Source organism: Zonotrichia albicollis, chromosome 1 (assembly GCF_047830755.1).
Source record: "Zonotrichia albicollis isolate bZonAlb1 chromosome 1, bZonAlb1.hap1, whole genome shotgun sequence".
NCBI classification, from domain to species: Eukaryota; Metazoa; Chordata; class Aves; order Passeriformes; family Passerellidae; genus Zonotrichia; species Zonotrichia albicollis.
The window spans coordinates 122,362,370-122,389,933 of record NC_133819.1 but is presented as its reverse complement, the minus strand read 5'-3'; the positions used below and the strand labels follow the sequence as shown (position 1 = coordinate 122,389,933).

Below are 27,564 nucleotides of genomic sequence, written 5' to 3'. Positions count from 1 at the left end.
CAGAAAAGATAGATAATAGGAAGGATAAAGAAATTGTCATAAAAATTAGTTTGAAATGCCAAGATGAAGATACTGGAGATCATTTGTGCTTTTGCTTTACTAATGCTTTACTTTTCCATGTTTGAGATTGTCATTCTTCATTTTCTATATTTGCAAACTGGTGGCAGGGGAAACATCCATGACATTATCCAAAACTAGTTCCCAACAACTTACAGCTTATAGCATGAAAAGGTTTGAGCTCCCTGGTTCAGCAGTGAAATGTACACTGCACTCTGAGGAAATATATGGCAAAATGAGGGAATTCCAAGATAGCGAGCTTAAAATTTACTGCATATTTTCATTAGAAAATATGCATGGAAACATTTGACAAAATTATAAATATTGCAGTTTATATACTTGTGATAATAAATTATTCCTATTTATTTTGTCCTTCTGTTACTGCATATGGTAAATACAAGTACATCCCAATAGAGAGCTACGAATTACTAGGACACATTCTGGCAGTTTTCCTTGATACAGTCATTTTTAAGAACTCCCACCTTTAAAGACATTTAGCAATAACAGCTCAATATCAGCAACCACCAAAGACTATATCTTAGGAATGACAAAAGTAACGTAAGGCTCTTTTCAGAGATGGAGAGAGAGAGTAGAAGTTGTGTGTTCAAGATGTCTTTGTAGAGGACAGATTTGGCTGGATAGGATATCCATAGGAGAAAAGGATTTCTAAAAGGACAAACTAATGAATGAAAAGCACTATTGCAATGGTGATGCTGCGTTCCCTGACAGGCAGATAATATACAGGAGGAAAGTTCTGTGGATGCATATTAGTGATGCCTTGGTACTGTAAATCACACAGCTGCTGAGGAAAGACCAAGCAGCACAAAGAAATAGTGTTTCTGAATGGATTACTGGTCATCAAGAAAGTGCTTGAATTAAATTGCCGGTGAGATTTGGGTTTCTGAAATCTAGGACTGTCTTGCCCCAAACAAGCTCTTGTCTAACTCTCATATGTATAAATATCCTGAGGCACCAGTATCTTCAGTCTGATGTAGTTGAAGATGGGTTGGAGTAGATGCCTTTAAAGGTCCCTTCCAACACAAAGTAATATTCAGTTCTAGATATTTTATCAAGATTCTCCCTTTTTTTCCAGATATGGTACAACTGAAGGTACATCTCCACAATCTTCAAAACCAAAATAAGTTCATTCAAAATAAGCAGTGTAAAGTATATATTCAATGCCTTAGTCTCATTGGACTGAGGGATCAGAAAGTTTCTGAAGCCTGATAATTCAGTTTTTCCTAAATTTCATGGTTAAGGAAAGCCCAGGATGGAGTTCCCCAACTTCACAGATGGTTTCAGGGTCTGGTCAGTGGTAACTGAATGTGAAACAACAAAACCAGTGCTGAAGGCAGGAACCAGAAGATGAGATTTCCAGGGTGGTGGAGAGTCAAACATCAGCACTTTGACCCAGTCTCTGGCTGTACATGGGCACAGCTCCAATAGGAGGAGGAGAGAGCATTGCTCAGAAAGCAAGCTGCCATTTGGTGACCATGATTGTATTTATTATGAAGTAGAGAGAGTGTTTTAATCTCTTTAATTTGAGGGAGAAATATGATGCCTGCTATGTAAGAGGCCCTTCACTTGTTTAAAAGGTAGTTTGCAAAGGATGGATCAGCTCCCAGGAGGATTTCTGTCTGAAATGAGTACTTAAGTCACCCCTCACCTGTACACACTCCACTCTGAAGCATCCAACTCGCCCAAGGACAGGGGCTTACATTCACTTTTGCTACCATACCCCTAAACTTCTTCTAGATCCAGCATAATGTTTTTCCTCTAGGAGCTAATTTGAAGCCAATAGTTGGTTCAATTGATTGCTGGGCTGCACTGGATACCTTAGGAAGTATCCTTACCAAGAATGTTCTCGTGGATTGACACCTGCTTATTAAATAGATACTAACCATAAAATCAATTTATACTATCTTTCAAATAATTTTATTTTATAATTAGATTTACTCTGCAGGCCTCTACTTAAATTTCTTCTTGTCCAAAATAGTCAGAATAGGACTCAAAATCTGTAAGATATTATTTCATATCTTGTTTTATCATTAGAGAAAAAAAAAGACTCTGAAGGGTAATAAAATGAATTATTGCTTTCTATACCCCCTTTTTTATTTTTTTTACAATTAGGCATGTAACAAACCTGTCAATAAGTTAAAGCCTTCTGCTGAGCATAGCAGCATATTCCATAGTACAGCAAAATCTCAATAACAAAGAATGCAATGAAAAATCCACAAGACATTAGTGTAAAGTGTTAGTCAAATTGACCTCGCTTGTTTGACAATGACAGTAGCATCTTTTTCTTTCCTTGGTACAAGTATGTTTCTGAAAATTTGTAGGAGACAATGTATTCTTGCTTGTCAAGGCAGTAACTCAGATTAATTTCTGAATGACTGTAATTAATATCTAAAGTAGCATCATGACTTCACTTGGCTTACTGAATTAAGCTGATTCACTAAATCCTAACGATCATTTTACACATCATAATTTATATCATACTGGCGCCAAATAAATCACTTCCAAAGCAAAAAAACATACAGTGCATCCTTTTCATTACTGCCACTTGCTTGAATTTATGGTTCCTGGGTCTGGAAAATTAACAAAATTGCAGTACTGTGTAACTCAGGCTCCAGTATTCTAATGGTGCATATTTGCAGTATATACAATTTAATTATTAAACAATCATATTTTTAATGAAATGCTGTGGTATGATTACCCTTAGTGAATTTTGCTAGTACTAATGGATCCACTCCCTCCATTAGCAAGATCATAAAATGGTATAAATGTATTTTAATCCACTCTAGAGAAAAGCAGCTGTAGGAAGGGTTGCTCTTCAACTACTTCTGTGAAGTAGTTCCTTATGCCAAATCATTTTGCAGAAATAAAAGCTGTGGTCAGACCACTTAAAATTCCATTTGAATCCTACTGGGAATGGAAAACCTTTGTACTATTTTTCATACTCTGAACATTCTTCTGAACACTTACTAGAAGACTAAAATGTAGCAGTAATTTTAAAAGAAAGGAGCAGTATTATCAGATTCACGCAAATTAGTAAAGCTATGGTTGGTTGAAGTTCATCAATTCTATTGTTTCACAGTATTTCTTGGGCTTCAATTGAGAGGAATTTAAGAAGAAATGGATGATATTTTTACTAATTTTTATTGATATTTCAGTGACACTTCTATTTCCAGATAATGATTCCTACAGAAAACTGCATTTATTTTCTTGATACAATACCCAGATGTTGAGTTTAATGTCTCATAAAGAGGACTGTGAGCAACAGAAAAGTCAAGGGCAGAGAGGGAATTCAAAGGGATCTCACCCCAGGAAGGTGAACATGCTCACCAACTGGGGATGCTTCTAATCAAGGCACCATGAAAGCGATGGGAAATACAGAGATCTCCTCCAGTTCTTAATCCCAGGTCACACAATTAGAATCTCTGCAGGCACTAAGAGCAAGTTTTCCTGAGTATAGCTTTCTTGCTATAGTATAAATATCCCTGTTCCTTTTGGTCCTAATTAATGATGATGTAGCAACAAAAACATACATTAATAGACTGCTGTTTGCAATGCCTGTGGCTACAGCAGCTTATGAGGGGAAGCAAGTTTTTGTCTCGTTTTTAAATGTTGCCTGATAATTGATAAGAATGAGGGTTTATACCACAAGCACTTAAACCCCCTCAATTAATCTTAGAACTATTTAAGTTTATGGTTTTAAGGCTACTTAGTTAAGGATTTGTAATTTCAGCAATTTACAACAAACAATTCAGGAGTTACAGGCTCCAAAAACCAGGATCAAAATAACAAACAGCATTTGTATAGAGAAGTCTGGTGTTATGCACACCAGTGAAACTCTCTGAAGAAATCAGCAAGCAAACAAAGGTACAAATGATGCCAGAGATAAGTGGATTTGGAAAGTTCTTCAAAAAGGTCCCTTCTTGTAGTCTTTTAATGAAACTAAACTGTCATAGGACAGGCAAGAATGCTTTTCTGAATTTGGTTAAGCACTCAAAAACATGGGGTAGGAATAAAACCTTGTAAAGCAAGGAGGATCTTGGGACCCCTTAAAGTCAGTGATTATATAAAACTGCCAAAAAACATTCTGGTGACTTGGAAGGCACTACTGAATTCTCAGAATGGCCAAAAATACAGATGATTGTGGCAGATCCCAAAAGATTCGTGATACAGTAATGAAATGTCAGATGAAATTCAATGTTGATAAATTCTAGGTGAGTAGCCATAAGAATCATAACCCTAACTAGCTTCATATAAGTGTGTACCTGAATGCTATTTATTGATACTATCGCCAGCTAGAAAAGGCACTGTGGCAGAGAAAATTTCTATGGAAACTTAGCTCAGTGGCATACAAAACCCCCAAATATATTTGTGAGCATTTATGAGAGGAATGAAGAAAAAAAAAAATCAAACAAAAATGAACACCACTGCCTGAATATACCTTAACCATGTAAGTTTTCCCATTCCATTTCTAAAGGAACATGGAAAAGATTCAGAGTAGCAGGATGTGGCTATTCAGAGCTAAACAGTGGCATCTGTAAGAAGGAAAACCACATGTGCAAGGCCCCATCAATGAGCAAAGTGCATCAAAGCGCATCAATGACTTTGTGAAATAATGAGCACTAACGGGGATGAAAAAAAGGGGGAAGAATGCTCCATTTTTCAAAATAAAAACACTAGGGACCACAAAGTGAATCCAGTGGTAAAAGAAAACAATTTTTTTCACAAATATGTAATGAAATTATGGCACTTAGTGCCACAGGATGTTGTGGCACAGACAGTATAAAATGGATTTTAAAAGGGAATGAGAGAAATAATGGAGAATTGCTTGTTGACAGCTATTAAATAGGCTATGTGGGGTGTGACACTTGGTTTTGGCAGTCCTTAAGCTGCCGCTTGCCATAAACCATGAAAGCATAGGCAAAAAATCACCTCCTGTGCTTCCCACTGCTGCTCCCAACCCTCTGTCCCTTCCGCTACCTTAGCAGAGCTACTCATCTCACATTCAGTAAAGTAATAAAGTAATACGAGTTACACGTATTTCCGTAAAGACTGATTCAGTTACGGGCTCTTTAGGATTAACCCTTTGAAACACCTCACGCTCCTTTCTCTACTCTTCCTACAGCTATACTAAGCCTCCCCAGACTGTCCGGTCAAACAAATTCTGCGAGAAAATGTTATGGCTGCACAGAGAAGCTAGTAGTAGCAAACCCGACCCGCTTTTTTCGGGGCGGGAGGGCGGGCCGGCAGCAGCACTTGGGGCGATGCCTCCCGTGGGACACGGGCGCTCCGCTCCCGCAGGCCCGCCCGGAGCTGCGGGATGCCCGCCCCGCCGGGATCGCCCCCGCCTGCTTTCCGTGCTCTCCCCGCTCTCCCCGCATTCCCTGCTCTCCCTGCTTTCCCTGCTCTCCCTGCTCTCCCCGCTTTCCCTGCTCTCCCCGCTTTCCCCGCCTCCCCGCGGGCCGCGTCCCGCCGTCACTCGCTGTGTCGCCCTCAGGTCTGCGGAGCGGCCCGGGCGGGCGGGCGGCATGAAGCGCTCTCTGCTGCGGCTCTGCCGCTCCCGGGACAAGGCGGCCAACTCCAGCGCCTACCAGGGCGTCGTGTGCGAGGCCGATGCCGCCTCCGTCGCCTCGCAGGATGTCTTCAAGGTGCGTGCTGGGAGAGAGGGATGGAGGTGGAGGGTGAGGTGGGCGAGGGGGCGGAGGGTCCCTGGAGCTGTGCGGGCTCGGCAGGGATGATGTCCCGGGGATCCATTCCCCCGTGGCACCCTGTCCCTCGCTCATGGGACCCGGAGGGAGGATCGGTGCGGGATGGGAGACAGGCTGGGAGCATCCCTGGCCGTGGGCTGTGAGGGCACAGGACGCTGATGTGGTGCGGTGCGGGCTGAGCGGCAGCGTAGGGAGCAGGGAAAGGAGGATGTGGGTGGCAGGCTGCTGAGGCAGAGCTCACATTTCCCCTCGGCACAGGAGGAGACCCCCTCTTCGAGGGAAGACCAGGTCACGATGGAAATGAATAGATCATCTTAGCAAAAATGATACGAAAGAGTTTAGAAGCACTGGAACTGTTACAAAGGGAACCATCAGTGCAAGCTACACGAGTGATATTGCAGCCAGAAAGGACAGAATATCTTCCCATTTCTAACAGAGATTAGGATGAGAAGTCATGAATTTGTGTTGCTGCTAGGGACGCCTAGACCAAACTTTAGTACAGCCTTTTTAAGCATAAGAATAATTAAGCAAAGGAAGAGTTTGCTTACAGGATGGAAGACTTGGATAACTTTGGAGATTTTTAACAGCAGCCTAAACAAATTTGACAAAGTTTGTTAATCGATTAAAATACATCCAGAGGTCATTTCCATTCACATATGTTTTCTGTGTGCTAGCTGTAGACCTGAGCAGCACCTCTTCAGCATAATACAGCTGGTCACTCTGGTGGGTGATCTGCCACTACAGAGCTGTTCAGGCACAGGGCAAAGGAGCTGCTACTGTTTAAAATAGCTTGCTTTACTGAGAACACCAAATTGACTTCTTTCTTCCTTATTTTGTTAGTGAAACTCTGCAGGATTGGCTGATAAATCTTACTTTGATCAATAGGAATTATTGTCATGCCACATTTTGTCTTACACTGAGAAATAAATCCAGTCTAAAAGTAGAAAAATGTGGTCTTGATCAATAGAAATAATAAAGGCAGAATGTTAGAAGAAATAGAAAATACTGGGCTCTCTAATAAGGTTTTCTTAGCTTTTTGGTGTGTTTAAAACGTATAGATGCTGCATGTGTAATTCAGCTGTTATTTTTGTGACAATGGATTAATCTTAACTGTCTTTTCCACAATTATATCATGTTTTCAATTACCTTTTTCTGATTGCACTATTGAAGCTGATACCAGCCCCGTATTTGGCCTCAGTCTTATAAATGTTTAAACACATTTGTAACATTATTGACATGAGTAACCTCACTGAGGTCAGTGGGACCATTAAACTGAATGAAGCTAAACACGTGCTCAAGCACATGAATGAGCTTGCCCTGTAATGTACATTTGCTTATGGCTGGCAAAACTTGTGTAGTCTTTGACACTCAGGGCATCCTGAAGAACAAAGTTTTCTTTTTCAGATGTGAAGTGATTATAGGGAATTCCCTCTTTTTGTTCTTTGCTTACTTACACACCATTTGATGGTTTGCATTTCTTTAGATAAGCATTTTTTTTTCCTTTTTTTCCCACCCAATGTAGTTGAACTGTTTTACTTTTTTATTCTCTCTTAATTTTTAGCATCTGTTTGTTAAATTCCTGCCCATTATACTGCAATCATGTTATTCTATCACTTTACATAGAGATATGGGATTTTAATAGCTTTAACAAAAATATTTGGAGAATATAATAAAATAATAAACAGCAGAGTTTCCGTAGTGGGCTTTGGTTGTAAAGCAGAGTACCTGGAATATATCAAGCTGTCACTGGGTTCACTGGGAAGATACTGAGTTGTTTCAGGCTGAGATAATAGTCTGATGTTCTAAGCATGCTGCTGAAATTAAAAAATATATTGATTTCTCTGACACAAAGAACATCACGTAACCCCAATGGCTGAACTTGAAAGCCAAGAACATAATCTCTGTAAAAAGATCTAAAGAAAGGAATTTATCAAGACTATTTATTTTCCTCTCTGTTGGATTCATTTTACATGACCACTGTAAGAAAGAGTATAAAAAGGTAAGTGATGAATTTGCTAGAGATTTTCCATGGTAAAGGAAGGATCTTGATCTCACTACAGAAGAAAAAACAGTGTATTCAAGATGATTTTCAGTTTTGTTCATTTTGCACTGTTTCTCATATGGGTCTTACAGTCTCTACACCAACAACCAATCAGAGTTTCACTGTTGGCTCGATCTGATCAGGATTTGTGAACTTCTCTGTGACCCCAGACAACTGGGCAGGAGTTATTGATTGGTAACATGCCCACAAAATCACATTACAGCATTGGTAACTTCCTGCCTTTTAGGAGAATGAGAAAATGAGAATGTTTTTACCCAAAACAGGTTATTTCAGATGGAAGTGCCTGTAGGCTCCGGAGCTTCATTAAGAAGAATCGTTCTGGGCTTACCAAAGTGGATGAATTAAATGCCACCCCGCTGCATCACGCTGCAGAAGGAGGACAAATAGAACTCATGCAGCTGATCATGGATGATTCTTCCTATGAAGGTAACACTCATTTTATGAACTACTTTATTTAGCACAATAAAAATGTTCAATAACCAAGATGTCCATTACCCAACTGAAATAGGACTGATAGGTGTTATCTCCATTTATAGATTCAAATCCATTTCTAATTGTCTATGACAGTTTGCACTGTCTCAGGTGTGTTTTGGGTTGCTTTTGTTATGTAGGACAGTTTTCTCTCTAATGCAGTGAATCAATATGTCTTGCTTTGTTTGACACTCAGATATATAGACTTCAGATGTGAAAAACTGGAATTATTGAGCAGAGGACTTGACTTTCTGTCCTCCTTATTCGTGTTATGTGTCACTGGTGTAATCAGCCTTGTGAACTACATCAGACTCCACTGACAGACTCTATGCTACTGAGTAAACCTACAATGGCCCTGAACAACTGGGTTTTTTTCACCTGTTGATGGCCAATCTAATTTTAGATCAATCGAGCTGGAATATATATATATTTTATTTTTAATCTGTCATTTTTGTCTTAATTTTTTAGGACATTTGTAGAAGTTTATCTTCAATTTTCAAGCTCAAAATGTATATTTAAAACAGACCACTTTTTTAAACTGTGTGAATTGATTTACCTTTGTGTTCTGAAGCAAAACAGAGTAGATACAGTCTTTAATTTTCTTGCAATTTGCAAGCACTCTTTTGTTACCTATTATTTAGGTTATTTACGCTCATTTATTCTGTGCAGTCTCTAAAGAAATTGCTGTGAAGTCAAATAAAATAGGAAAAAGAAGAATCAAGTAGAGAGGGAAATCAAGTAACTCTTGGGTTACTTGGGAAGGAGAAACATGTATAATAGTGGGCAAGAAATGGACAGGTGTTTCACCACTTCCATTCCTCTCACCAATACTGTATATTCAGCGTAACATTTAATCAATTTAACACAATGCACTGCATCTCATGAAATCTTTAACTTTCCCTTTCCAAAGAAATGCAGTAGCACAGACCTAAACCTGACTCTGAAGACACCTTTTTTTTTAGTGCAGTCAGAACATTTGATGGTTTTGCTTTGTGTTTTTTCGTTTTGTCTTCTCTCCTTTGATCTAGCATTAAATGTGATGGATTCTTCTGGAAATACCCCGCTGCACTGGGCCACAAAGAAAAACCAGGTCGAAAGCGTTCGCTTGCTTCTCAGCAGAGGAGCCAATCCAAACATTCTCAACTCCAATATGATGGCACCTCTGCATATGGCTGTTCAGTCCCTGCACAATGAAATTGTGAAGGTAAGTCTCAAGTCTGCCTAAATACGCACACTTGATGAGAAGCTCAGGCAGCAGAGCCGTGTGCACCAAGGCCTTGTTGATATATGCCATATCTCCTCATGTGCTCTCTTTAGCAAGCAGGATGTGTAACATGATGATGCCTGTAAAAATGTTGGTGTCCTCTTAGCACTGCCAGTAAAAAGTAACTTACTGATTTATGGAAATACTGAAGTTTGTGCTATAATAGTAGTTCTTATGTTTCACAGAAAATGCTATTTGTTTTTTCAGACACAAAGAACTTTCTTTAAAGGTTCTTTTTAAAATGGAAACTTTATGTAGGCATGTGTATTTCAAATTATAATATCCTGTTTCTTTTTTACAATTGTATAGGGTGTCTTAGAAGTATTAACATTCTTGAAACTAGTGTATTTTAAAATAAAAAACAGATTAAAACTAGTCAGAAATCACAGTCTTTAGAACCAACATTCTGATAATCAGTTGAATGGTGGCAGAACTAAATCTGCAATTAAAAATCACAAAAATATATTGTGATGAAATTACCAAAGTGTCCAAGTTGAACCTTGTAAAACAGTAATAGCTATGAGATTTTAAGCAGCATAATTTTTTACCATTTGTCTAAATGCAGTGAGATTTTTTTCACTTCATGTTCAGCGTTTTTAAGTTCTTTAATTTTTTAGATGAATACAACCTTAAAATTGCAACACTTCCTTGTCTTTTTAAATTTGTCTCTTTTTGTAGCTCATCCATGCAAAAAAAAGAAGTACATATTATCTATATTCAAGACAAATAAATAAAGAGTTCTTTGGAAATGTTTCAGTGTCCTCAAGTCTTTTACAAAATCTGTATTTATTATGAATTAAGAACAATGAAATCTGGAATCAATGACATTTTTAAAATGGGCTTTTTATCAGTTTCTGTGCTTTGGTTCTTGTCTAAATTGGTGCTCTCATTTTTTCTCCACTCAGTTGTTTATGCAAACTAATTCTCCCTTGGTTTTTGTTGCCAAATTGCCTGAGAGTGATTAAATGTACCCGTTCCTCTAGTGCAGAAAAAATAAATAACTGAAATTACTGAAAGACAATTAAATAAATATATAGCTAGGGGAATAAATAAGCCAATATGGTCATTATAATTTCCAGATCCTTTGCTTCTCAAAAAGTGCAGGAAGCAGCCATAGAGATAATTTATTGTACTGATAGCTCAGTGTCAGCTGTTAGCATAGAGACCAGAGCAAGATTTCAGGACTGCAAGGTCCCACTTTTCATCAGGACCCATCTCCCCTCATTTTACTGTTCAATTGAGCAGATTTCTAATTGAGCAGATTCCGAAATATTACCATTTGCCAGCGAATTTTCTGTTGAAAACTTCAGTTGAAAATCCTTATCTGCAGAAAATACTGCAGAAAATACTTTCTCCCATTATTGATAACTTCTAAATTGGACTTTAAAATACTTTGCAGCTATGTGCAGAGTTTAACTTAGTTACCTGGCTGCCCACTGGAAAGAATTGTACTTCATATCTGTTCATATCTGCATTTTTCACCAGTATATTTTGGCATTCTGCAATTTTCCCCCTCATCTGCCAATGCATTGTGGGCCTTTGGCATGCCAAACGAGGAAGTTGCAAGGGTTCTATGGGTTGTAAACAACAAAGATAATGGAATAGGCTTTTATTGTTGTGTTTGCCTTATGATTGACTGAATGTTTTCTAAACATTTAGGTTTTAGTCCAACATAGCAGTACAGATGTTAACTTGGAAGGTGAAACAGGGAACACACCTATAATAGTAGCATGTTACAAGGACAATCCTGAAGCACTGACACTCCTGGTAGGTATAATTATCCATCATCTTTTGAGATGATTCTGTACCTTGATGCAGAGTTATTCTGTTCCTGGGTTTGGTCTTTGTTCAGTGCAGGAAGGTTAATCATGGACCTAGTGTTCAACTGGCTTTGCATGGGTTGCTAAGAAACTTTGATCTTTTAAGAGGGTATATTATGTCTGTAGCTATCTGACTGGCCAACTGAAGCAAAAAAACTGATTTTGAAGGTCATGAGAACACAATGAAGCATATGCATTGTATGGCTATAACATGCAAAAGACATTTGTATCAAAACTTCATAATCCATATGTATTATACATTAAAAAAAGGAGACAGCTTCCCAGGAGACTATATCTATAATAGTATAATCATTTGTAAGATTCTTCTGTATGTCAATAAGCTGTATTGAGACTTATTTTTCAGATTGAAAATGGAGGAAAAATATGTAAACGAAACAAAACGGGATGTATGCCTATCCATGCAGCAGCATTTTCGGGTGCAAAAAAATGTCTGGAAATTCTTTTGAAAAAAGGTAAATACAATGCTCCCAAGTAGTGAGTAGCAATTTGCTGCTTTAGTTCTCAAATAACTGTGAAAACAAGCATTATAACTGTGTTTAAACTTGCAAGATGTTATTACAGTTTTTCCTATGGGTGATTTATGCTGACAACTTTTGTATGATTGCAGCAGCAAATTAGCTGCTTTCCTAAGTGTATGTTCTCCATTGTTAAATGGCAGACGTGACAGGTTCTTGTTTTGAGAATGGAGAATGTTATTGCACACTTAACATGCTTGTTTTCAAAGCCTTTATATCTTCTGCTATCTCATTCTCACTTTAGAAAAAAATCCATTTCTTTTCATCTCTCAGGTGAAGAATTGGGTCACTCTGCTAAAACCCACATCAATTTTACCAATAATGGAAAGTGCAGTCCACTTCATTTGGCAGTTCAGAGTGGTGACCTCGAAATGATTAAAATGTGCATAGAATTTGGAGCTCAAATTGATCTAAAACAGGTAAAACTCAGACTGGAGTGAAATGTGTTTTTGATACAACCTAGTACTCTCTAAATCTCTGAGTGGTATGAAAAAAAGATGAGCAGAAAATCATTGTTCATTCTCTTTTCCAATGCAAAGGAGAGGGAGCAGCAAATGAAAGCAAGTCTTTGGTTCAAATCAGGCAGAATGTTATGTTTCTTTACACAAGTTACATTGGGTCATCCCTTCTCAGAAGTGGAATCTTAAATCTGCCACTTTCTGATCATTCTTCTCTATCATCAGCCTTGTCTTGGCCTTTACAGTTTCTGCTTTGTAAGCAAACACAAATTTGTGATACTACTGCGGCTTCCATGGTGTATGACTGCTGGTGTAAGGGTCTGTGCCCAGATGCATTCATGAATAAACATTTTTAAAAATATCTATTGCTAATCAAAATGTTTGCAAGGATTAAATCAATTCATGAGAGAAAAACTAAATATAGTTTTGCGTTTTTTTGCTGGTTTGATTCTTTGAACACACAGAATTTTCAAATTAGGTGATTTATGCTGCTAATTTTGTGATGGGCAAAACTATCTTGAGAATTCTTATGGCATTGTGGAAAGGCCCATTCCAATGCATTCATCAAAATGATCCTGCTCATAAAAATGAGATATATATCAAAGCTGGTTAGTCCCATCTTGCTAAACAAAGATCCCATTTTGGCAAATATTGTTCTATTAATCTGTGTATTGCTTAATTATTTTGTAAGTCTAGTTTATAATAGTTTTATAGCATATTGGACAATGGTTTTTTTTACCTGCAGAAAAGTTGGTTTAAGAATTACTTCTAAGGAGGATTCAATTTTAGAAAGTAAATGAAGTTTTAAAATAATGCATTTTCTGTATAATATAGGCCCATTTGTTTGCTTATTCATTTGTATTGGCCTAGATATGATTTTCTCTATCTTTCATTTGTTTCATCTCCTATATTAAAGGTGCTGCGTCTGTCTGGTTTTTAATTAAACTACAAAAGATTGTTAAGAGTATAGTTATCTCAAATCTTAGGGACTTCATATATCATATAGAGTGATAAGAAGCTTTGTTGTAGCTTTAAAACTTTCTCTTTAGTCTTTTTTGGTTTTGTCAATCTCTTTAGAATTCTACTACGTTCGAAAACTAAAGCTTTATTGCTTGCATAGAAATTTAGGCATTTGTGAATTACAAATCCTGGGCTGGTTGACCAGTGTGTTTGATAGATTGGAAGTTAGGTTTCCGAGGTTTAAATATTTCTATTTTGTCTTGTTTCCCCGTTAATAGAATGAAAAATGCACAGCACTTCATTTTGCTGCCACTCAAGGAGCGACAGAGATTGTAAAGCTAATGATGTCAGCCTATGCTGGGGAAGAATCCATTATTGATGCTGCAGATGGGAATAAGGAAACATTGCTTCACAGGTAGGAAGCTGCTGTGCCTGCCAGATTTCACTATGAATTGTTAGCCATGATATTCTTAGATATTCCTTGTGTTTGGAGCATCCTTCCATGTAATTTGGAACTTCTCCATGGTATGGGAGATGGTTGTTGTGCAGTATGAAAGAGGAAAAAATGTGGTCAAAATGTTAAAAATCTTGGTGCTGATACCAAAATAAAAACAGTTCCAGTTACCTTGGAACCATGTCAAGGAATGGTCACCAACAGTTTGCATTGAAAACTTACTCCAGTAAAGTTGTAGGGGAACAAATTTATGGAATTGTTAACACCTTCTGACAATGTGGAAGAAATGGCTTTATATAATCACTTGATGTTCTCCACAAAATGAATGAAAAATAATATGAACTGTTTAAAAGAATATTTTCCTTTATTTTCAAAAAACCCTTATGCCTGATCAGGTAAAATGAAATGTTTGTACACTTCCCTGTGACTTCGAAGTTGCAGAGATGGTGTTTGTGTATGTCATAATCCTTAAGATTTGTAGTCTTTCATTCTCCATTTAAACCCAGAGCACTAGACTGTGAAGTTTCCTAAATCCTTTGTAGCAGAAAGGTGCTTAGTTAAGCAAGCTGGCTCCCAACTCTATGGAATATAATATATTTCCCTATCTATACATTTTTTGCAAGAAAGATATGTTTCACTGCATACAACTGTAATAATTTGACAGTGTTATTCTACAAGTTTTACAGTATGAAGTAAGTGGTAGAAGCAGGGGAGATTATTTTTCTTTGGACACAGTGTAAAGTGGAATGATTCAAAGATAATTGAAGATATTAAAAGAGTTTCTTGTAAAATTAGGGTAATGTTTGGGTACACTTGGAAATGTTACCATGGCAGAACATGATTATAGATAAAGTGATGACAGAATGCCAAATCAAATTGCGCAGACACATGTACTATTTAACAGATAACTGGCTGCCTTATCTCTAAAAATTATTGTCCTTGAAAAAAGCTTGGCAAAAAGGACAACTCTATTTTAGTCCCTGTGTCTGTGAAACAGTAAAAATTATATTAGCAAGAATAATCATGAAGGTAGAAAGTCACCCAGATATTTCAGAATATAAAAAAATACTGAGTAGGAACATAAGCAACTTGTTGAGAAACAAAACAGCAGTGAAGGATAGTTAGCACTTGATGCTTTTGCATTCCTACTGCCATGTTTCCAACTAAATATTTCATAAAATGACTTTGCTTTCTTTTCAGTCACCTTGGAATTTATTTTAGCATTTGTGAAGCATTCAGTATTAATGTGTGGCTGGAAAAGTCCACTATAGATAATGGAGGCATCTCTACATATTTGGAACCATGACTTGATTTTTAAAATATGTCTTTTGAGCAATCAGTTCTAACTATAGTACACCCAATGTTTTATTACCTCTTATAATGCTAAGGCAACTGTTATCATCTGAGATACAGTGCAACCTTGGAACTGTCCTTCTGTGTTGCTTATAGAGTCAAAATATTTCGCAGAGGTCTGACTTGAGGAAATGTTTTGTGTGTGTGTGTATTTACTGTGCTATACTTTCATGCTTTGACCATTTTTTTCCTGTAATACATAATTCAATGCCTTACTGTAGAATAAAACCTGTATAGAATATAGAAAACCTGCAGAATAAAACCAGATTCCAAATGTATAGACAGCTTTAAAATATTTCTGGTAAATGCCATAAACTTTTTATCTGTATATTTAACTAATGCTACTGACTATGCTCCAAATGCCCAATTTATATCAGTTAGTTTGTTCATAATTTTTCAAGTCGACTTGCCTGCCACTGTCAGAATACATGTTTAGACATTACCATTTTAACCTCACACTGGCATTATTGCACAAAATACTTTTGTATTTTTATATAAAACCAAATTATTTTTGAATAATGAAATTAACTTGAGGCTCCAGGCATTCTTGGAAAAAAACTGCATATGAAATTTATGGAATTCTGTATTGGCCTTATGTGGCACACTGAATGATCTGACATATGAAATTACTGTTTCTCCTAAAACTCGGTGGTAAAATACCTGTTTACCTACCAATAAGGTCTTTGTTTCCTGCAGTGAGTTTTGAATGTAAATAACTGAACTGAACTTAGTTTGAAAAGAGAACTGCATGCAAAAATATAAAACCAATTTATTAAGATGAATTATGTAATAAGGGTATACCTCTGTCTCTTTATTTTAAAATTGATTTATTTGAAAATATTAGAAAATGGAGAAGAATGCTATTCTTTGGCTTGAAACATCTCTCTAATATTACTGTATTTTTGCATTTTTCTCTGCAGAACAGCACTGTTTGATCATTATGAACTGGCGGAGTATTTGATTTCAATGGTAAATATTTAATCAAGCAACATGTTTAGAGAGATTATTGCTATCTATTGCTGCAGGTCTGCATAGAGAAAATCATAAAGTAGAATGCATTCTCAGGTATAGGCTAATTAGATAGGTAGATATATGCATTTCATAATGTATAATTGAGAGTTAACAGTACAACAGTAGTTGTTGATCCATAATATCATCCCACAGTTACAGAGGATGAAATCTTACATTTCTGTTTCCATTTTACTTACTCAGAAAAATTTCATAAATGTCTTTTGCCAAATATGGTGAAGTGGTCTGATCATTCTACACTCTTCAGACATGAAATATAAAAATAAAGGCTAAACATGCATAGAATTTCATCTGAATTTTATCAAGATATAAATCAGTTCTTTAAAGAATGTACATACAGTTAATATGGGAACATAGCCATATATCAAAGTTTGTGTATGATGTAGAAAAAAATTTTATTCTGTGTAGTTTGGTTGTATTTCTTCAGTGAATAATTATGAAGAATAAAGAGAAGAAATATAATCAGGCATGCTACTGGCTATGTTCCCAATTTGTCCATAGCTGCTGGCTATGTTCCCAATTACGTCCATTTGTGCCAATTAAACTATGTCTCATAATCATTTTGTGCCCCTCTCAGCTGAGGTCATTTTCAGAAATCATCAGATTTCTTTTTTGCTTTATGTGTGTTTTGCTTCATTTCACGGCAATTATACTAAAAGCAATTATCTTCTACATACAGCTTTGCTTTTCTCAGAAAGTTTGTTATAGAGATTTGATTTTGTTAGAACTAGTTGTTGGGCTTACTTTTGATTAAAATGCGAAATGGTGAGGTCAAACTTGTCTGACAAAAACACCTGTCAACAAAACTTATTACCTGAGAAATGCAGGTACAAGGTTTTTGCATGTGGAAGTTTGTGTGTGCAAAACATTTTATCATAAATATCTTTAACACTGCATTTGCTAAGAATAAACTTTCATTCCTTGAGCACAATTTGACTAGTTTAGCCTAGGGTGAAAAAGAAAAGGTGCAGCAAGGTTACTGCCTGAAAGGACTAGCAAATTCCAGTTCATAAAGGTTTTCCAGTTTTGGTAAAGAACATCATCTATTTTACACATTAAATATTCACATTTTGCTCAAAATAAATAAGCAGTAATTTTGCATATTTTCTTCCCGTTTTTTGGACTTTTTTCCCCTTTTGCTTCTTTCGTCTTTTCTGAAAGGAAAATGAAAGATCAAATAGGTGTAAATAATAATTGATATTTACAAAATTGGCATGATTGTTTTTATATTAATATCTGTTTAATTCATTTATGTTAATGCATTTGGGGCAACAGAAATGGAAAATTAAATGAAGTTCAAAAACTATTTTCCAAATTTACAATTTAGCTGTATCATAAATAAGGTAAATATATGTGGCAATATATGTTACTTCTTACTGAGATAAGTATTTATGAATGCTGCAAAATTCATTTTACTGAAAGCTGACCAATTATGTTAGCTGGTGAGAAGGTAATTGAATATTATATAAGGAGCTAGAAATTGCTGCCCTGTATTCATTGAAGTAAATGACACACTTGGACACAAAAGATCTGTCTTAATAAAAAAGAACATTTTTAAGATATTGTCTGACCTTGTAGAAAGGTAAATGGGGAAAGAGTCTTGCATATATTGCTCCCAAATATTTAATGAACATACATTGTAAACTCCCTATTCTCTGTGGTAATCTTTGCACATTTATTATGTGCTTCTTATTACCACGTTACAGGTGTTACCATTCTGGAAAGTAAATATTACTCAGGATTGTTATTAATTCTCTCTCAAATTAAGACTGGACCCAAAGATGATTCAAGTTAATGGAAAAACTGCCATCGATTTTTTTTTCAATCATCTTTGGATATTATCTGAAATAAAATGGATTTTTTTGTGTACTTTGTTCAACTCATCAAGTTTGACTTGCAACTCGGTATCTAGAAAAAATTATATCTAAACTGTCATAAAATACACATACATCTCATTGGTTCATTTGTGTGTATCATCCTGCTCCCTTGGTACGATTTTTTTGATAAATATGTTTATGCTTAAAGTAGTACTTTGCAGATATGACCATAGTGATACTGTGACTATAGTGACCATACTGTCCTGGCAATATGTGTCAGTGCAAAAGTAGACAACACAGAATAAAATATATCCCTGTTGATACAGCTGCTTTGGCATCAAAATGGACTTGGTTCAAATCACTTATGCTGAAGGATAGAAAACTAATATAGATTGAGCTATGCAGATTGAACTATACTAAGTTCTGGATGCATTACTTCTTGAATTGTGTTCGTACAGTGTAGAGGTTTAGAAAGATCTTTTTCTGGTAATTGTTTGGTAGGTAAGACCACGTCATTGAAAGGGCCATTTTTGCATTTTTCCATAGCATCAATCCTGGTATTTTCAAGTTAGAATTTTCAGTTTGGAATTTAATATTAAGAATACATGGAAAGGTTCTCTAACAAAAGATCATGAGCTGTAAGTTCAGTACACCTAGAAGTAGGCCACTGTTATTTTGGCATCTGAATTTTTATATATTGATGACTGGACTGTAGCTGATGGTTAGAAAGCCTGGTAGTTTTATGGAGAGATATAATGTGTTTACTTATTTTTTGATTTTTTGTTTGTTTATTTACGTAATGTGAAATTACTTATCTGGACCATCTGGAATTACTCAGAATGCCTGTATTTCTGCTGTGCTAATAAAGGGCAGCACCATTTTAAAGTTCCATTTATTCGTTATTCACCATAAACTTGGAATTCTTTTTCTCAGGGGGCTAATATTGATAGTGTTGACATAGAAGGTCGATCCCCACTTCTGCTGGCCACTTCCTGTGCATCATGGAAAATTGTGAATTTACTGCTTTCAAAAGGTAAAAAGGAATACATACATACTACATATACATATACATATACATATGTATATACATACTTTCTTTGAGCAGGGTTCATTCACTTAAAAATTCTGCATCCAGCTTCCCTCTCAATTTGACTTTAATTTTCTTTAAAAACCTTATAGTAAGTTTTGAAACTGCAAAAAGGTTACAACTTTAAAGATTAGAAGAGGTGACTATCTGCATCTTTAAATTTCCTCTTGACTTGTGGGTGATCAGCATCTTGGAATGTAAGGGCCCCATATATAAAACTTAGTGCTGCTTAGATGAAATACAAAATGCATTCATAAGAAAATGCTGAAAGCTGAGTATAATTAGGAGTGATTTTTTTGGGAAACAAAATTTTATATTGGAAGGTTGACTTGAAAGAATATTTTATAGATTTATAAGAATTATTTTGTAAAATTTTATAGATTAATAAGCATTAGTTCAACATTTGTTCCTTTGTCTTAAACATCATCATGTAGTGCCAAGAACCAGCAGTTTTGAAGTTGCTGGTGTTTATTTCCATATTTGTTTAGGAGCAAACGTGTCATTAAAAGATCACCTTGGTCGAAATTTCTTGCATTTGACCGTGTTGCAGCCTGGAGGACTACAGCATCTGAATGAGAAATATCTGCAGGTACAGTAAGCTTCAGTTTATGTCTTTGTTACCCTTTCTAGGAAAATGTAAAGAAAAAAGCAACTACCATTTTATTTTGGTATGTTTGTAAAATTTTTTGATAATTGTTAAATAGTCTAGTGTCACAAAAAATGGTTTGAAGAGGTACATATCACATATCTCTCATGAAAACATTTCAAAGCAAATAATACAGTTTTCTTATTGCCAGGCAAAGGAATAACATAATCCCATAAATTATTTTGCTGTTGGGGGATTGAATAGCTCAAGAGGTAGGCAATAAAATATAGAACTTCTCACTTCTGTTTTCCCAGCTTGCATGCAGTAAAGCTAGGAGACATCCTCATAATCACTCAAGATCTAGAACTTTAAAAATAGTTTGCAGCATATTCTGCAGGAGCTTTCTGTGGACTGGACCATAATGAAGTCTTGGATTTGGTTTTTAAAAGATTTCAAACATAGATTTTTATTTGGCTATGTTGAAATTAAGCATTCATTCAAGCCCAAGCTTGCCTGAAAAAATAAAATTTGCTGGCCTCCAGAGCTCCAGAAATAGCCTTTTAAATGTGAATCAAATATAACTCATCTTACAACATGTGCTGAAATCTGTGAACACCTTTGAGTGTAATTCAGAATGGATTTAACCTCCCTTTTCAACAGATGTAGTGAATCAGTTGTAAAACAGTGATGAAAACCTTCAGCATTGACTTTCTGATTATTGATCATATCAATAATTCAGAAAAATAAATGGATAGGATGGAGGGAGGAGCTTTTTAGTTGCTTAAAGAAAGGTTGTAGGATAGTGTTAGAGAAGGAAAATGGGGAAATCAAAATGAAAAAGAGAAACAGGGGAAATAAATTAACACTGTAAAACAGTGAACTGCTGGGTTTTGACAGTCAGAGGTTTTGCTACTGAATGGAGACTATAAGACTGCCTTTAGGTTTGGTACAAGCCTTCTGCTGTCAGCAGTGAGCATTGCATTGAAATGGCAGCAAAGAAGAATTTCCTTTATTGTGCTGTGAATGGTTTACAGTGAGGATGCAGGATGGTAAACTCCTGTGCTCTATGAAGAGTAGTTGTTTGAAAAAATGGTGACCCACAAATCAGCAGATAAAAACGGTGCTCTTTGTTCCTAAATTCTATTTTAAATTTATTTATTATTTTTAGATACTTCTTTAGAGTATTAATGCTGTTCTTGCAAACTATTGGAAACTGTGGAGCAGAAGAGATATAGATGTAATTCTGTGCCTTTGTTTTTGGGTATCTCTTGTGGGATAACAGATGGAACACATTAAAAATCTTGTAGTGGATGAAGATAATGAAGGATGCACTCCATTGCATTATGCATGCAGACAAGGTGTGGCCCTCTCTGTAAATAATTTACTCAGCCTCAACGTTTCCATCTACTCCAAGAGCAGGGACAAGAAGTCGCCCTTACACTTTGCTGCCAGGTGAGTAGTGCAGTCCAGGCCATGGAATCCATGCCTTGCCTTTCGTCCCTGTGTCTCTGACATTAATTTCTGTGCATTAATTTTGTGCATCTTGCAAAGCTATGGGCGCATCAATACCTGTCAACGACTTATCCGAGACATGAAAGACACAAGACTTTTGAATGAAGGTGATAAGAAGGGAATGACTCCCCTTCACTTGGCAGCCCAGAATGGTCATGAGAAGGTAGTTCAGTTTCTTCTGAAGAGAGGGGCTCTCTTCCTCTGGTAAGTATACAGATTTTCATTCATTAAGCCAAAAAAAAAAGCCCTATCCCCCTATGTTTTATGTTCATCTGCTGGGAAGTTAATGCAATACAAATATAAATACAGTATATTAAAATAATTGTTATATTAATATATGCAAATACTAACATACAATATAAGAGTATGGTTATAAAATACTTGTAAAACAGAGAATAGCTAGCTGTAAAACCAAGGCATCTAATGCTGGGTTTCTCTAAATCCAACTGAGAGAAGATTATCGAACATTTTCATGAGAAAAAAAAAATGGTTTGGAAATATTACAATCATTTCAACTTCACTCACAGGCTTGAGAAGGGTTTCTTAGTTCACAGGCATTCTGCCTTGCACTGTAAGTTCTGCCCTCAGGTCAAAGATCCTCAGATCTCAGAAAAAGATGAAAAGGGAGAGATCTAAGTAATCTTATTGAGTTGAATCTTCTGCTTCTGAGTGGTGCATTGATCATCACTTAATATTTGACAGAATGTATGGACATCTCTGCAGCAGTCATGCCAAAGAAAAGAGGTCCAAGTCAAAGGAACAGGCATTTGTATTCACTTAAATTTATAAAAAGTTTTTTTATTTATAATTTCTAATTTTATACCATTGCCTGTAAGTGATTATAAAGGCTGGACAGCCCTGCACCATGCTGCCTTTGGAGGATACACTCGCACAATGCAGATAATTTTGGATACTAATGTGAAGTGTACTGACAAAGTGGATGAAGAAGGGGTATGTGTTAACATTATTTGTTTCTTGTCTGCTCCTACTTCTAGAAGAAATGTCAGGGCTAGGCTATTGGTAGTTTTCCACTGTGCATTACATGTGTAATATTTTTTTTCCTGTGGCAGACTCAGTGATAAAAGATTTCTTGGATAAATATATGATTGCTGAAATTTTTATCCAATTCTTTTAAGCAGGAGATAAAATAGATTCAAATATTCTAATAGAAAGCATGAATCACTGAATGTATTAGACATGTTCCTCTTGCCCCCTATACAATGCAAGAATATTTTAGCAATATAGTACAAACACTGCTATGCAAATTTAAAGAACTTACACAGATGTGAAAAAATCTGGTATCAGCTATAGCTCATTAAGATGTTGTTTGAAATCCACTGCAAAGTGATGTCCAACAAAAACAGCACCTGTCTTGCTCTGGAGTTTGGACAGATGTAGTGTGTTTTAGGTCAAGACAGAATCACTTTCAAGGACTGAAGGCCTTTTGTACGAACCTGTCCACCAGAAATAGAGGGTGATCGTTCTAAAGAACTGTTTAATCCCCAACACAGAAGCTGTTGCTGATTTATCTGAGAACTGGTGTTGAAAGCATTTAGATTTACTAGATTAGAAACAAGTCTTGACTATAAATTTATGAGAGGCCTTAATTTCAATTTATGAGAAGTCCTTAATTTCAATCAGAAAAATCGGTGTGCATTCAGAAGATTCTCAAATGTCAGTTTTAGTGTACCTTGGTTCCTAAACCACTGATTCCTTTACTTTTATGAAAACACCAAAGAAAAAAATAAATATTCCACTTACAAAATTGCGCCCTCAGATTTTCTTGCAGATTTTTTTGTAGGAGCACATCTGGATATAATTGGATGCTTCTCTTCTTGATTATGCAGGTGTTCTGTGTCTATAGATACCATCATTTTTACCTCTTTATGACTTGCAGTTCATTAATTGCAAAGCTAAAAGATATTAATGAATTGGCTTTTGTTACCTATAGTGAGTTTCCTCTTCAGATTTTGCCCTAGTGTAGCTGTAGACATAAAGAACATCTGTAATCTCTGTCAGAATCTGACAATATTCTAATGTTTTGTGTTGCTAGTGAAAGCGTTTGAGACCTGCAGCTGAGAAAAGCATGTGGCTTTTCAATGTGGGAAAGCACTGAAATGTACTTTTTAAAAATTACTCATGTACTGCTTCTCTGCACAGAACACAGCTTTGCACTTGGCTGCACGAGAAGGACATGCAAAAGCAGTGAGGTTACTTCTTGACTATGGTGCAAAAATTCTGTTCAACAAAGCAGTGGCTTCTTTTTTCCATGAAGCAATACACAATAGGAGAAAAGATGTGGTGTCTGCTGTCATTCTGCACAAAAGGTAAAGTATAGAGAAAACGCTTCTTCAATTTGTTTGCCCACGTGTTTTGTTTTGGTTTTCTTCAATGAGATTTAAGTTCTGAAAATCTGTTGTTTAATAAGTAAAACTGAGTACTTATTTTACAAGTCAAGAGGTTATGTTCTGTTCTAATGAGCACAAATAAAAAATGGCATAATTGTAATGGACATGAGACATATGGCAAGTTGTTTTTCATATTACATTGAGTATTTGGATTCTGTGTGTAAAAAACATGTAGAAGCCATCAGAAATAATTTTGATCTTTCACATAATGCTTTAATGCCTATAAAATTTTAATCAAAATGTGAATACAACTGAAATCATTCAAGAGATTTAATTTAAAATCATGCTTTTTAATGTTGCAAATATTTTAGATTGTAGCATTTCAACTGCAGTTTAGAAAATTTTAGGTTAAGGCATAATGAAGCCCCACTTTTGGAATAAAGCAATGCACCATTGCCTAATGATGACATCTTTTGGTAAGAGTTACAGGAATACTGACAGGATTTCACTGTATTTATTATTATTTGCGTAATTTTGTAACCCAAGATTCCAAAGTTCATTCCAGTTTCATATTTTTTAGGAGGCCTTAGCATAGTTGAAACATTTCTGTTTAATTGATAACAGAATTTAACATGAATCATTCTTACAGAAGTGTCCAGAATATTACTCAGCTACTCCCCAGATATCTTAGTTTCCATTTAATAGTGCATAAAATTAGCACATTATATATTATGCTTTTTAATATCTTAAATGAAACTCAAATAATCTAAAAGTAGTTAATTTAAAGCAGATTTAGTTAATTAATTTTCTATTATCTGACATAATTTTTTGCAGATGGGAAGAAGCTGTTGTGACTTTCTCTCACTCTTCCAGTGCCAATAAGTGTCCTTTGCTGGAAATGGTTGAGTATCTTCCTGATTCATTTAAAGTAAGTTTTCTGCACATGTTAAAGAAATAACTCCACAAAATAACCTTTGTTGTTCTGCATTCATTCTTCTGTTTGCTGTGCTCTCTAATACATACTATTATAAAATAGAAATAAGTGCACAAAATTATTTAATAGCACTTTAGTTATAGTCTCAGTTTTTCCAGTTTAAATTCTTCAGTATTAGAAAAGTTCCTAGCTTCCTGAGATCAATGGATTTATAAAAGTAACATAAAAATTATGTATGGATGGAATGAGAGTCATAAATGAATTGGGTTCAAAATCATCTGAGATATTTTCACTCTCTTAGCTAACTGCTAACACAGCAGAAATGATTTTTAATTAAAATAGCAAGTGGTGCATACATATATCACTGAGGGGATTCTGGGGACAGGCAAAGGTGTTACAGAGACTCTATCATCAGAAGGCATGGAAAGGCACTTTATTATTAAAAATCTGTAGTTCTTATAGAAACAATAGAGGACCTAAGACCTGACTGGCTTTTAGGAATCTTCTCTCACACTATTGGTGAGCTATAAGTAGCACAGTCCAGAGAACTAAATCTATAAACAATGGTTACAGAAAGAGAGATAATAGTTGTTTGAATTCTTTCCTCTAAGTTTCCCACAGTTACTAAAATCTTGGGAGAACTATGTCTCCCTCTGTTCAGAGGATATGTAATTACTGCATAGTATTCATAAACTATTCACACTTCATACTGGTAAACTGGCATGTAGCCTTCTAAACTGCATTTACATTTAACTCCTACAGGAAAACTCTAGAATTTTATGTCTTCAAAACCTACATCATAAAAACTGACTGTCATCACTTCTGTTAGCTGATCATTGTATTTGACAGTCATTTTCTTCTGGTCTAAACATATTCTTTCTGTTGAACATTGTCTGTATCACCTTAATTCACTTTTCTGTTCATCTGCAAAGCTGGTGTTGGACAACTGCATAATTGAGTCTTCAGAGGAAAAGACAAGTCGAGACTTCTATGTAAGTAGATGAAAAAGTCTGGGAAAGTACAAAACATATATTTTCATGTACATGTCAAGCTCATATATATAAGGTACTGTTGTAGATGAATCTCAGATCTTTGAGCAGAACACAGGAGACAGATTTTATCCTTTGGACTGTAAATAGTTTGAAGTTCAGTTTCTGTAATCTTCATGCTTACATGTTTAATAAGTGTGACAATAAACTTCTACAATCCATAAACTGTATCTTTGCTGTGTTAATTTTTGCAATCAAGTTGGATATCAGAGGTTATGGGTGTTTCAAAATAGCAGTGAGAGAAGACATGAAATATCTATTTATGAATATTGAAAGTGTGCTTATAATAAGTAGTGCAAATGTCATCAATACTTTTGAGTTCACCATGTTTCTTTGTTTTGTAAATACTTGTTGAAAATCTCAGGCAGTAGATTGCTTTTAATGCTAGGGAGACATGAATGTTCTCCAGTTATGTTACCTTTGAAACCATATTGAAAACCACCTTATCAGTGATTATATTGGATTGTGTCCACATCATTAACAGAAAACTTGCAAATGTTTTGCTACTGTGCATTTTTTTTATATTGTATTATCAAAGCCATATAACTTTTAAAGACAAGCTTTTCTTTAAAGTTGGCGTTAAAAAATCACTGTTATGAAAATGACCTTTCTTAATTGTAACATTTTAGCAAGAAATGTACACTTTTTTTAAAAATTCAAAATGGCTATTCATTTAAACACCTTGCAGTCACAGATGTGTATCTTGATGACATGTGTTCAGCTAACAGTGAATATACATCTTGATTCTGACTACCTTGACACAATATGCTCTCTAAAAGATAGAATTTTTTGTATTAAGAACATCATCTAAGACTGAGATAATAATTTGCATTATATTTAACTTCTGGTGTATTATATAGATTGAATACAACTTCAGATATCTTCAGTGTCCCTTGACACTTAACAAGAAAGTAAAGGATGGTGAAGATATTTTCTATGAACCACTTACCACTTTAAATGTAAGTTTTACTCTGACATCATTGCCTGCTGTCTTGGTTTAGATAAAATGAAATTTTTCATCATAATATTTCTTCTCCAAAGCCCATAACTTTGTATATTGAAAGGATATTGAAATTAAGTATGGGCCAAAGTTCTAAGTAATAAATAAAATTTCTTTTAGATTTAGATAAAGCTATGAATGTTCAAGATATGTGCTGCACATGCAGGTAGTACATCAAAGAAAACCACACTCCAGTCATTCCAGTGACCACGCACTGGAATGTAAGGCACTAAAAAACCTGACAAGCTGATTTGTTTCATATGGTAATTGCAAAATATTTATAATATGAAACAAATTTGCTAGTTTTGTAGCATTGCAATCTGTTCTCTCATTCTTTGTCAGAAAATGTCTATATAACAAACTTCTGGCTTAATATGTTTGCTTTTTGGAATTCCTGTTGGCAATTCATTGTTATACTGTCTAATAATAAATAAATAAATAAATATTTTTCTCTTTGAATGTAAAACTTGGTCTCACAGGTGTAGTTGAAAATAGTCTGTATAATTTTTGAAGCTTGAAATGGACTAACAGAGTCTCAGCAGAGAAACTGAATGCCTTAGCAGGCAGAGAGGGCAAGACAGTGATGGGTTTGGGCCAGGTGCTTAATCAAAAGAACTTTGCAATATCTTACACATATTTTACTTTTCATTAGGCTAATAATCAGGTAAAAAAGGTGGCCTAGCCAGTTTTTTTAAACACTGTGCTTGCCTGGATGAATTAAGTTTGACCCTCCTGTGTTTGTGTTTTGCAGGCCATGGTGCGCCACAATCGAATGGAGCTACTCAGTCATCCTGTGTGTAAAGAATATTTGCTTATGAAATGGTTGGTCTATTTCAGTGGATATAAAATATAATACTGCATGTCAAGATAAGGACTGTTTTGCCTGAAAGTTGTTTATTAAAATGTGCATGTGTATAGAGCTGACTGAGCAAATGTCTTTTCCATAAAGTACAACTTAGTATTTAGTAAAGATTTTTTGATATTTACAACAAAGGCAGCTATTGTCTTTGTTTCCTCTTTGTTATAAAATATATAATTAGGTTG

At 35.6% G+C, this 27,564-nt stretch overlaps 1 protein-coding gene across 1 annotated transcript in view; it reads left to right on the top strand.

Annotated features, from left to right (window-relative positions):
• The first annotated feature begins 5,221 nt into the window (after nt 1-5,221).
• Nucleotides 5,222-27,564, top strand: part of TRPA1 (transient receptor potential cation channel subfamily A member 1) — a 31,511-nt gene continuing 9,168 nt past the window's right edge. The window contains exons 1-18 of the mRNA XM_005479366.4: nt 5,222-5,720; nt 8,106-8,268; nt 9,342-9,517; nt 11,237-11,344; nt 11,762-11,870; nt 12,207-12,352; nt 13,630-13,766; nt 16,079-16,127; nt 18,938-19,037; nt 19,580-19,680; nt 20,960-21,129; nt 21,229-21,393; nt 22,026-22,140; nt 23,350-23,516; nt 24,372-24,465; nt 25,404-25,463; nt 26,381-26,479; nt 27,272-27,342. Coding sequence (XP_005479423.2) covers nt 5,247-5,720; nt 8,106-8,268; nt 9,342-9,517; nt 11,237-11,344; nt 11,762-11,870; nt 12,207-12,352; nt 13,630-13,766; nt 16,079-16,127; nt 18,938-19,037; nt 19,580-19,680; nt 20,960-21,129; nt 21,229-21,393; nt 22,026-22,140; nt 23,350-23,516; nt 24,372-24,465; nt 25,404-25,463; nt 26,381-26,479; nt 27,272-27,342 — 2,504 coding nt within the window. The 5' untranslated portion in view covers nt 5,222-5,246. The remainder of the gene's footprint in view (nt 5,721-8,105; nt 8,269-9,341; nt 9,518-11,236; nt 11,345-11,761; nt 11,871-12,206; nt 12,353-13,629; nt 13,767-16,078; nt 16,128-18,937; nt 19,038-19,579; nt 19,681-20,959; nt 21,130-21,228; nt 21,394-22,025; nt 22,141-23,349; nt 23,517-24,371; nt 24,466-25,403; nt 25,464-26,380; nt 26,480-27,271; nt 27,343-27,564) is intronic.